The sequence below is a fragment of the Natrix helvetica genome, assembly GCF_964273705.1.
Source record: "Natrix helvetica genome assembly, chromosome: 10".
NCBI lineage: Eukaryota > Metazoa > Chordata > Lepidosauria > Squamata > Natricidae > Natrix > Natrix helvetica.
The window spans coordinates 19,076,442-19,088,905 of record NC_138561.1 but is presented as its reverse complement, the minus strand read 5'-3'; the positions used below and the strand labels follow the sequence as shown (position 1 = coordinate 19,088,905).

The window sequence follows — 12,464 nt, the reverse complement described above, 5'->3', positions numbered from 1 at the left end:
AGGATATTTCTCTTTAGAACCTTAGGAGAAAAGAAAGAAAGAAAGAAAGAAAGAAAGAAAGAAAGAAAGAAAGAAAGAAAGAAAGAAAGAAAGAAAGAAAGAAAGGAGGGAGGCAGGGAGAGAGATAGAGAAAGGAAGAAATGAAAGAGAGAGGGAAGGAAGGAAGGAAGAGGGGAAGAGAGAGAGAGAGAGAGAAGGGGAAAGAAAGAAAGAAAGAAAGAAAGAAAGAAAGAAAGAAAGAAAGAAAGAAAGAAAGGAAGAAAGAAAGGAGGGAGTGGCGGGAGGCCAGGAGAGAGAGAGAGAGAAAGGAAGGAAGGAAAGAGAGAGAGAGAGGGAGGGAGGAAGAGGGGAAGAGAGATAGAGAGAAGGGGAAAGAAAGAAAGAAAGAAAGAAAGAAAGAAAGAAAGAAAGAAAGAAAGAAAGAAAGAAAGAAAGAAAGAAAGAAAGGAGGGAGGGGCGGGAGGCCAGGAGAGAGAGAGAGAGAAAGGAAGGAAGGAAAGAGAGAGAGGGAGGGAAGAAAGAAAGAAAGAAAGAAAGAAAGAAAGAAAGAAAGAAAGAAAGAAAGAAAGAAAGAAAGAAAGAAGTGGAGTGGAGTAGAGTAGAATAGGGATTAAAAATTAAGAAATAAACAAATAAATATGAAATAAGAAATAGAATATCTACTTCATTTTTGAACTTACCTAGCATAAAGTAGCAATCTCCCTGATGAAGTGGGATTGCTAAGCCTGGTGTCTCTATATCCCAAGCAACTTTCAACCCAACATGCCAAACATCTGGATCTCTGCCAGCTGCAGATTTTTCTTCAAGGATGCCACCATCAACTTCTGAAACAAACAAACAAAAAAACCCTCTTCAAATACAAGAACCAATTCTCTCCTGTTGAAGTTTTAAAAGAACAAGGAAACCACCAACTTTGTAAAAGAAATTGGAACATTAAGTCGGTGAGCAAACTGTTGACCACCATTTTCCAACTTTATTTTTTACAAATGTGCACATTGGACCGACTTACAATTTTGCGTGACCCCTTTTTCTAAGTAAGCCATACATGTTGGCCACTTTGTACAAGCCAGGCTGCAACAAATTTGATTCCAGCTGTGAAAATTCAATTTTAATTATATTTATGATTATTTATGATTATTTATGATTATTTATGATTATTTGTATGGTTTTTAATTTGGTACCTGTACACCGCCCCGAGTCCCTTCGGGGAGAGGGGGCGGTCTAGAAATCAAATAAATAAATAAATAAATAAATAAATAAATAAATAAATAAATAAATAAATAAATAAATAAATAAATAAATAAATAAATAAATAAATAAATAAATAAATAAATAAATAAATAAATAAATAAATATTCCATCCTTAACTTTTGAACTTCCCTCCGCCAATGGATAATAGAGCAAAGCTTAAAAATACTACTATGAATAATACTGTACTATTAATTTCCTAAGAGGGACATGGTAGTTCAGTGGCTAAGACGCTGAGCTTGTCGATCAGAAAGGTCGGCAGTTCAGCGGTTCGAATCCCTATCACCTCATCACAGAGTGAGCTTCTGTTACTCCTCCCAGCTTCTGCCAACCTAGCAGTTCGAAAACCCGTAAAAATGCAAGTAGAAAAATAGGAACCACCTTTGGTGGGAAGGGAACAGCGTTCTGTGCGCCTTCGGCGTTTAGTCATGCCGGCCACATGACCACGGAGACGTCTTTGGACAACGCTGGCTCTTCTGCTTTGAAATGGAGATGAGCACCGCCCCCTAGAGCCAGGAACGACTAGCACGTATGTGCCAGGTGAACCTTTATCTATTATTCCCTAACCTTTTTTCCTCCAAGAAACATGGGAAGCTGCTATGTTAGTATGTTATACTACAGTAAAAATATAAAAAAAAGAAAAAAGAAAAGAATTAGAAAAAAAGAAAAGAATGAAAACAGAATGTCGACTTCTGTATTTCCATTAAATAATTGCTAACGTACTCCTTTAGCACTGTCTTTTAACAAGCAACTTAACAAGTTGATATTTTTTTTAAAAAAGAAAGCTGTTGGCATCCCTCGGTGTAATTTTTATTTTCGTTTTGTTTTCATAGGGAAAAAAAAATCACTGCAAATAAGCACTCTGATGTTCAAAACAGAAAAGAGAATTTAGGGAATCAGATCTGAAGGATCGTTCAAAAAGCAGGCAAAAGCAATGACAAAAAAAAACCTCGAATCCTAAAATGAAAAGGAAAAAAACCAACTTGGCAAGCATTTCCATATTTTATGACTGATGTGTAAAACCCCGATCTAAATAAATATCCCATCAGCCGTAAAGTGATGAACGATCTCAGCATTAAGAAGCTGAGGTCAGCACTGGTGTCTCTCTGTGTGCCTGAAATAATGAAAGGTATAAATCTTCCCCCCGCAGTTTGGAGAGTTGAAAAGTTATGATAAAAAATAAGAGAATGCAGAACGATTGCTCTGACAACTCCTTGCATGGGGTAAAAAAATAATAATTTGTTTGCCTAAGTAAGGCTCCCCCCACATCCCTTCTGAAAAGATTTAGAGGGGGGCAGGTATTCGGAATTATCTGTGTATTATACATGTACAGGAGGAATAAGGACACCGATTGGTTAAAGAGACTTTTTATTGGATAATGATATTTTAATTGATGTTGTCACTTTGTGTCCAATTCAGTGGTAGAATTCTACCACTGAATTGGACGCAAAGTGACATCAATTAAACTATCATTATCCAATAAAAAGTCTCTTTAACCAATCGGAGTCCTTATTCCTCCTGTATGTGTATAATATGTGTATAATGTACGTATATAATAATGGCCTATTTTATCCGTCCAGGGGACTGGAGGCACACAAACAACGGTGTTATGACTAAGGCTTCCCAAGAGCCTGAAGCAAACTCCTGGTCCTGTCAAAAACCCCTTTTATTAATTGACTGTGAATTCTGCTTATTCACATCCAGCAAAGTCTTTCGAGGGAGGATTTACAGTCACAGACCTTATCCGGCTTGGAGAGCTGCCAGCCGATATCCTGGCCCATGAAGGCTGTTACCTTCCCACCTAAGGTGGTTCCTAATTTTCTACTCGCATTTTTTACGTGCTTTACGTGTTACTGGGACAAGTAACGGGAGCTTACTCCGTTACGCAGCGCTAGGGATTTGAACTGCCAAACTGCTGGCCTTTCTGATCGACAAGCTCAGCGCTTTAGCCACTGAGCTACCCCGTCATTTTCTTACACATCTATAAAACTGAAATGCAAATTTTCTTGGCGATTGGCACCTGGGTGGGTGCCTCTGTGGTGAAGCCAACCCTACTTCCTACAGTGATGTTTCCAGATTCCTTCCCGAGCTGACACCTTCTACATTTGGATTACTTTAAAAAAATAAACCCAGAAAACAATCCCTTGCAGACTTTTTAAATTGCTGTTAACTGACCTTGCATCTATTAAGCAGCAAATAGAAGGGATTACTAGTCAATTATCAATCGACAGGAACATTCCAACCAGTTTATAAAAACATTAGCCACCAAGAAAGCTGTCAGAAGTTCTCACCGAAATCCAACCACGGTGCAAATTTTCCTAAAGCTGCTCGACTTAGTCAAGACTCTTTCCGAAAATATTATTTCATTATTAATGTTCCTTGTGCAAAATGCACATGCACAGAGAGACACACACACACACACACACAAAAAGTCCATGTTATGAAAGGCCTTTCGCAATCTGTCAAAAGCCGCAGTCAATCACAGGTCTGTTAGCCTGCTAAACATTAACTTGTCAACTAACAGATCCAGTTGTTTATTACTGTTCAAGATTTACGCACTTCAGTAAGCCTTCGGAGGCAAGTAGCCAAAAACAACACCCGTTAAGGCATCTACCCAGAAGGATCCTTTACATCTAAAAGACAACAACCCATGTCGCTGGGAGGAAGTTGCACACAGAAAATATGTCTATATTGCAGCATTTCTTTGCATGCGCTAGCAAGTGATTCATGAAGTAGGCAGCCAAACACAACTTCCAGTTTCAAGCAGAACATTCTTGATCCTTGAATGGAAGGGCTCCATTTGACTTTAGATTCCATTTTCTCAATCTACCTTTCTCCCCACCATATTCTCAGGAGCAAGATCTAGCTATGGATGGAACTAGAATTGCTTCATTTGGCCAAAGATGAAGAGACACACAAGGAATTTGTCTCCGGTGCAGAAGCCCTCAGTGTACATGTAACACAACAGAAGATGATTACAAAGAAGAGGAGGTCAAGCTATTCTCCAATGCACCTAAAGGCAGAACAAGAAGCAATGGGTGGAAACCTAACTAAGGAGAGAAGCAACCTAGAACTAAGGAGAAATTTCTTAACAGTGAGGACAATCAATCAGTGGAACAACTTGCCTCCAGAAGTTGTACATGCTCCATCACTGGAGGCTCTTAAGAAGAGACTGGGTCTAAAATGAAGTGAGGTCTCCTGCTTGGGCAGGAAGTTGGATTAGAAGACCTACAAGGTCCCTTCCAACTCTGTTATTCTTTTACTCTGAATAATCATAATAAGAGGAGGTAACAAAGAAGACAAAGATAAATAATAATATGACAGTCATACAACATGGTTAAATATACACAGACATTAGACAGCACTGTTGTGTAAACTCATGGATCTGAAGGTGTGTAGGAGGAGAAGGATGAATCTTCTGCTAAATATCCCAGATTGTTAACTTTTAGATAAATCAAGAGCTATGGGTGATATAGTATGGCCCTAGAACCCGCGATGGCGAATCTATGGCACATGGGCCTGAAGTACCGGAAACCGGAAAAGCTGGTCTTCCGTTTTCCAGCATGCGCATGTGCGCCAGCTAGCTGATTGGTGCATGCGCAGCAGTAACTGGAAGACTTGCTGGCCTGCGCGTATGTGTGCACCTGAAACCAGAAGTTCATTCAGCATGCCCCTAGTCACGGCCCAGACGAGTGCACCAAGGGCTCCCTTTTCAGCATTCGGTGTTGAAAAGGTGTGGCATCCCTGGCCTAGAGCCTTAAGTGTTTTCTTCCGTTCTGCAATGTGTTCTTAGCTTTGTAGCCAAATGCCATGCGTACGGCACGTATTCCGTATTCCTATTGCATTGGACGATGCCCTGGAATTGAGTGTCAGTAATACACTGGTAGTAGCAATAACAGAAGCCGTACTATGCAGTGATTATTATAAATAGCTCCCGTATAAATAGAGCTAAGAGATGGTATTGCGCAGTAATTCTGCAGACACGATACGCTGCCTGCTCTAAAGAAACTCCACAGATTTAGGCCTAAAGAATGAATGCTGACAAGGGATCAACCAGAGTCGGCATTTCATACGTTGTTTCGAAGTCAAAATTGGGGTTTTAGGTTCCGAGTCAGTAAGAACTGCGCACACGTAAGGTAAACACACTGGAGTTTACTTAGCCCAAAATAGCATCTTTGTCTCTTACAGCATGACAGGGGAATGCTGTATTGGGGAGTAACAGGCTTAGATTGTCACGACATGGGTGATGGGTAGATATGAAATCCACAGCTTTGGGTTCCCCAAGATTTATAACGGTAGAAGCTATTAGCTTAAGTAGACCAGTGGCATCCACCTGTCATTAGAAGACATGAAATATGAGACAGCTTTCTGAGTGCTAACTGTCACGTTTTCAGGGACAGCATAGTTAGATCAACAACAACAAGTTTAATTGTAGGAATGAAGCAGGAGGTTGAATCCAGCTGGAGGGAGAAACTGATCAGGATTTGCTTGGAACGATCAGAGAATCGTGGCTGACTCATAAAACGTTTTGAGAATCCAATCAAGGCTTTAAAAAAAAAATGTTTACAGTGGAATTCTGGGCTTCCAGGAAACGTAGTTTGAATATTGTGGCAATAGACTTACATTTCTGCAGTCCCTAGAACTCTCCAAACTTGGTTGTTTCCTTGCAGACGTTTCATTGCCCAGCTAAGTAACATCATCAGTACTATGTCATCATCATCGAACACTGATGATGTTAACCTAGTTGGGTAAGGAAACATCTGCGAGAAAACTATCAAGCTCAGAGAGCACCAAGGACTCATGATCATCTTCTCCTCCTCTTCCCCCCAAACTCCATTCCCTTCTAGCACTGATGATGTTACCTAGTTGGGTAATGAAATGTCTGCAAGAAAACCACCAACCTCAGAGCACATCAAGGACCCTCCAATTCAATCCTGAACTACAAATATTCTCTTCTATCAGTAGACTAACATTTACTTTTTTTTATTTACACGGTGGCTCAGTGGCTAAGACGTTGAACTTGTCGATCAGAAAGGTCGGCAGTTCAAAGGTTCGAATCCCTAGCGCCACAGAATGGAGTGAGCTCTTGTCACTTGAAAGCACGTAAGAAATGCAAGTAGAAAAACAGGAGCCACCTTTGGTGGGAAAGTAACAGCGTTCCGTGCACCTTTGGCATTGAGTCATGCCAGCCACATGACCACGGAGACGTCTTCGGACAGCGCTGGCTCTTCGGCTTTGAAACGGAGATGAGCACCGCCCCCTAGAGTCGGGAATGGCTAGCACATATGTGTGAGGGGAACCTTTACCTCTATTTACTTATTCAATTTATACGACAGGGGTCTCCTCCTAGAATATTATGTCAGAAGTATGCAAAGTAAGCGCAGAGAAGTTAATCGCCTTCGTTTAATCAACCTATTAGCACTTTGAAAAAGGTTTCCTTGCATTTATGAAATAAAAGGGGAAGGGGGTAATGCCACATTCAGCTCAGGAGAAGAGCACAAGGAAGCTATTGATCAAACTCCACCGAGTAAATTGGGAGACAAAGGCACTTCTGTGAAGTTTAATACTATCGTATGACCGTACACCGAGAACATAATCAGCAAGGTGCTAGGGAGAGACCAAGATTCTGGCATTCCCAGAAAGTCTGCACAAACTGAAGGGTTCACCGGGGGGAGGGCACCTGGGGAAGCTCTACAGCACCTTAAAAATCCCACCCAATTTAAAAGCCCACCCAATTTAACCGAAAGTTCCTTTTTCAAGGGGAACCGGAGCAGAACATCTTTCAGCCGAATGGCATCTGCAGTTACAGAACGGTAACTGCACTTCTCATCCAACTTCACTTCTCATCCAAGAAGCTCCTTCATCTCTGACTGGTGGGGAATGGAAGGATTTATACTCCTTGCAAACAACTGATCATTTGCATCCTTTTAGAGAGTTGTTGAGGCCACTTGGGAGAATGAATCATGTCCTGATGGGTTTCTTTCGTGATACAACAATGGATGAGAAGTGAAATGTCCCAGAAAGTGCAGTTGACTCTTGAAAAAAGCACCTTTGGGACAACCATGATCTGGATGGTTGAGAATGTCCATAGACATACAACAGAGCTTCAACTTCCTTGCTCTAATCTAATGTTCACAGCACATGCTGCCATGACCTATGTCCTATCGTGGCTGTTCTGACTGAGGCTTCCCGAGAGCATGAAGCAAACTCCTTGTCCAGACAAAAAAAACCAAAAACCTTTTATTAATTTACTGTGAATTCTGCTCATTCACATTCAGCGAAGTCTTTCAAGGGAGGATTTACAGTCACAGACCTTATCTGGCTTGGAGAGCTGACAGGCCGATATCTGCAAAACTTGGCAAGGAGTCTCGGAAAGTCACAAACCAATTAAGCAAACTAATTGTCCCCTGCAAACTCCACTCCCCTTTCGCTCCTCTTTTATTTCCGCTGGGAGGGGCCATTCATCGTCCACCTGTGGCCTTACTCCCAAGTCGACCCCTATTCTTTAGCTGTTCCCTTCATCTGGCAACTGTGCATGCGCATACTGGGAACAGGCTCCAGCTGTTTGTCTGCCCCACTGATGTCTGACTCCGAAGGCAGCTGATAACTGGCATATGGGCCTGGCCCCCTCTCTGCCTCTGACACAGAGCCCTCATCAGAGCCTTCCCCAGACTCCAGGACTGGCCCATGTTCTTCCCCAACCTCCTCACTGTCCGAATCTGCTGCCAACTCCGCAGGCCGCTGGTAGGCTACAACAGTGGCTTTCTTAGCCCATCATGTTGCTAACAAGTTTTTGTATTATGTTCAGATATATGAAAGAGGTAAAAGTGACTCAGAGCAACTACCTGCGAATACACCGCCTCGTACTGAAACTCCTGCGCCCTTATTCCTCCACATAGAAGACCCCCATTTTCCAAGCTATGGCATCTCACAGGACCATAACAGTTTCACACTTTGGGATGAAAATCCACACAATGTTGCACAAACAACGGTGAATTTCTTCCCATGCCACAGCATACAGTGGCTTGCACACTCTGTGCAAAGAAAGAGGTTTGAAACAAGCCTGTCGCTAACAAATTAAGTCCAACCAAAGGAGATGTCATGTTGGCCTTGGAAATACAGATCTGTGAGAAAATGTGGCACAGAGATTGAAGGAGTTTGGTTTCCTTGGCTCCTGGTCAGCTGTTTAATTATAGTAACTTTTTAGTCCACTTAAAAGTGCTCAAGATAAGCCCAGCGGTAGCAAAATCACCTAGCTCTATTTGATTACCTTCTTTTTTTCTTCCATCTCAACTCCCCCCCCCTCAAAAATATAAGCGAAAAGTCTTCAAAGAAAAACCAGAAAGTCCAGTTGCCTTTTGAAAAAGCAACTCTGGGACAACCTTGAGTGGAGGAGGATGGAGAATCTCCATAGACTCTTTTATAGGTAGATACAGTAATAATATGTATTACACACACACACACACACACACACACACACACACACACTAACAAACATTGAAGAAGTTTCTTGGATGAGGAGTGAAATGTCTTCAAAGAAAAACCAGAAAGTCCAGTTTCCTCTTGAAAAAAGCATCTTTAGTCCCTTTGGTTTTTCTTTGAAGGCGTTTTGCTCCTCATCCAAGAAGAGTCTTCAACTCTGGCTAAAATGTCTTCAAAGAACATGGATGAGAAGCTAAATGTCTTCCAAGGAAAAACCAGAAAGTCCAGTTGCCTCTTGAAAAAGCCACTTTGGGACAACTATGACCTGGAGGATGGAGAATCTCCAAAGACACAGGGTGAGAAGCATTGCATTAGTACACATTAACTGTAGTTAAATTGATATTCCTACCAAAAAAAAAAGAAAAAACAACCTTAACCCTGCCCATTTTTCTTCTCCTGGTCCCACAATTTATTTATTTTTAGTTTTGAAGCCAGGCTTTCCTGGGGCACTTGAACCTAGAAGGCCAAAATAGTTTTTGCCTACAGAAAGTTCCTCCCCCCCTCCCCCACCTTCAAACAAGATTTACTTTGTTAACTTGCTTGCTGCTCAACGGCTCAAACCCACCATCGTAACTGTAGACCGCCACTGTTGACCTTTCCATTAGATTTTCATCGTGGTGCCAACTCACAGCCATTCTCCCCATGCCAAAATAGGGCTCCGGTTTCAAGGACGGCATTTTCTGGGGATCCATATAATTTAATAATGTCAGGTTGTACGATGTTCTCTCTTTCAGGACGGTGGAGTCAGTCTTCGGGGAAGGGTTTTGATCTTGCAAAAGAGCTTCCATCGCGGTAACGTTAGTAGCGTAATCTCGACTCCCGTCCCCGAGGGGTAAATTCTGCATTCCTGTCGTCTCGGCCAAATCCTGCTCTTGCAAACCCAGCAAAGATTCCCTACTCAAGTAGTCATTAAGCCTGCTTAACGCTTTACAAGCCAGGGCTATTTCGGGATTTGAGTAGTTGACGGCGTGGCCTTCCGTAGGCCAAGGGACAGTAAATAGCCTTGTGTTCAAATACTTGTAAGTGAACCCTGGGTTCCCAATTAATATGCGAGATACGGGGGTGACGAAATCCCTCCCTTTGATCCTTACAAGGTCTTGGAAGAAACAAATGTGCTTCCGTAAAGTGAAAAAGGCTTTTTGGACTTCTTCGTGGAGGCCTTGAGGGATCTTCTCTGAGTTCTTGAGGATAAGTTTGAAATATTTAGTCTTCCACTAAAAAGGAAAGGGAAAAAAAAAAACAAATCATTCTGATACATATTTGATGCTTATGATGGTAAAGATAAAGGTTCCCCTCGTACATATGTGCTAGTCATTCCCAACTCTAGAGGGCAGTGCTCATCTCTGTTTCAAAGCCAAAGAGCCAGCACTGTCCGAAGACACCTCCATGGTCATGTGGCCGGCATGACTAAAAGCCGAAGGCGCACAGAACACTGTTACCTTCCCACCAAAGGTGGTTCCTATTTTTCTGCTTGCATTTTACATGCTTTTGAACTGCTAGGTTGGCAGATGCTGGGACAAGTAATGGAAGCTCACTCCGCTAGGGATTCGAACCACCGAACTGTCGACCTTTTTGATGAACAAGCTCAGCATCTTAGCCGCTGAGCCACTGTGTCCCTTCATGAAGTATAAAGAGAAGAGAATTTAAAGAGCATATTATAAGGTAACCTATAAATATTAATGCTCCCAAAACCATAGGTTACCTGAGGCTCCTAACATAATACCTTCCAGGTAACCTAAGAGAGTAACTCCCCCAAAACGCAACAAACTCAACATTTCTAAATATGCCAAATTGGTGGAAATTCTCCATAATTTCAGACTCGGGTCTTTTTAATCCTCTCTCAACAGATCTGAGATGTTTTGTAGGTAAAATGTAATGTCTAAATCTGAATTGCACAACTTTTCTCAACAGATGTTGAGGGATAAATTTTCAACTGCTGTAAAAAGGAATAACCCTCTTCCATCAATCTTTAGAAAGAAAAAGGCAAAAGAACGCACTTTTCTTTCTGAAACAGTGGGGCGGGGAGGAGAAAGGTGGGGGCCGTTAAAATGCATCTTTCGACCACATGTCAACATAAGAAAAATTGACATGGCTACAATATAGGAACTCCTGCCGTAGCTGTTCAAAACTGAGAAAAAGGTTCATTTTTACATCTTTCATTCAGTATGTTCCTACTTAATTGGAGAGAACTTACCCACGTTTTCCCATGTGTTTCATATTTATCCAAACTGTTGAAGAAAAAGTTTGCACACTTTTTTCCATTTATTTAATAACCCCTCCTTCCCCCCCCCCCATCAGTATGGATTTATGTCTATTCCTATTCTCCTCTGGCCCAGGTTTCTTGTCTTACCAGGGCGCAAACCTTTTATCCAGATCAAGTCAAACTCTTCCGAATCACGTCCCTTTCTCTTCAAACTCACCTTCGGAATTGAGACGTACCCATCTATCCGCTACTCAGTGGTGAAATTCATTTTTTTTAATTACCGGTTCTGTGGGCGTGGCTTGGTGGGTGTGGTGTGGCTTGGTGGGCGTGGCAGGAGAAAGGATACTGCAAAATCTCCATTTCCTCTCCACTACAGCCGAACGTTACTGTAAAATCTCCATTCCCACCCCACTCTGGGCCAGCCAGAGGTGGCATTTGGCAGTTCTCCGAATTACTCAAAATTTCCGCTACCAGTTCTCCAAACTACTCAAAATTTCCACTACTGGTTCTTCAAACTACTCAAAATTTCTGCTACCGGTTCTCCAGAAACTGTCAGAACCTGCTGGATTTCACCTCTGCCGCTACTGTATTTGCAGAGGGGACACTAAGAGAGACCAGTAACTTCAGGTGGGGGCAACTACCTTTGTTTATTTACTTTGCAAATAAAAGGGAAAATGAGACAAAGGCTCCAATTTGGCCTTATAGGGAACCAAGCATTACAACCAAAATCACCCTTCATTGTCCCCCTTTAATCCGCTTGGATATATTTGTTTAATCAGTTTGGAGTTTGGAGGTTTCCTCTTGTAAGTAGCGAGCTGAAGTACTCAAGAACAAGATGTAAAAAGAAAGAAAAGACCGACAAACACATCGTTAAGGTTTCTCAAAATATGTTCCTTTTGAACATTACCAGTTGATGGAAGCCAGCATCTTTCGGCGTCAAATACGGAAGACAGCTCTCACCAAGTTCATGCAGAAGTTTTCGTTTCTAAAAAGACAACAAAAAATTATTCGAGAATCAATAAGATTCCAAACCTCTATTCATCTTACTCTGCAGATTTTGCTTTTTACAAAAAATATGTCAACACAACGGACCTGCAGACCATTCAAAGGATGTGTAGTGAAAAGAACAAATGTACAATGCAAGTAAAAGATTCTTTCTCCCCCATATCACATAATTTGAGAGTAAATACAAATCGTGTGGAGTAAATACAAATCGTGTGATTTCAGCCCCATAAAGTGATATCGGAGAAGACCAAACCAGCAGTGAAGATGTGAGTCGGGCATAAAAGCCTCCAAAAAGTCTAGATTTGCTTGGGGAAGCGGCAGCTATCGGATGAGTTTATTGGCCAGAGAGGGAGAGGGAGAGAGAGAGGAAGAGGAGAGAGAGGAAGAGGGGAAGGAAGGAAGGAAGATAAAAAAGAGGATAAAGAGATGGGGGAAGGGAAAGGGGTGGGAGGCAGAGGTGGTTTTCAGCTGGTTCTCTCTGGTTTGGGTGAACTGGTAGCGGTGGCTGCGGGAGGCTCCGCCCACC

General features: G+C 42.0%; 1 protein-coding gene across 3 annotated transcripts in view; it reads right to left on the bottom strand.

Annotated features, from left to right (window-relative positions):
- FTO (FTO alpha-ketoglutarate dependent dioxygenase) overlaps positions 1 to 12,464 on the bottom strand; it is a 159,518-nt gene that overhangs the window by 117,692 nt on the left and 29,362 nt on the right. For all 3 annotated transcript variants that reach the window (XR_014176261.1, XM_081963475.1, XM_081963476.1), the window contains exons 2-4: positions 11,841 to 11,918; positions 9,296 to 9,944; positions 681 to 824 (exon numbers count right to left, since the gene is read on the bottom strand). Coding sequence is in view for 2 of the 3 variants with exons in the window: in XM_081963475.1 (XP_081819601.1) it covers positions 681 to 824; positions 9,296 to 9,944; positions 11,841 to 11,918 (871 nt within the window). In the remaining variant the exon portion in view is untranslated. The remainder of the gene's footprint in view (positions 1 to 680; positions 825 to 9,295; positions 9,945 to 11,840; positions 11,919 to 12,464) is intronic.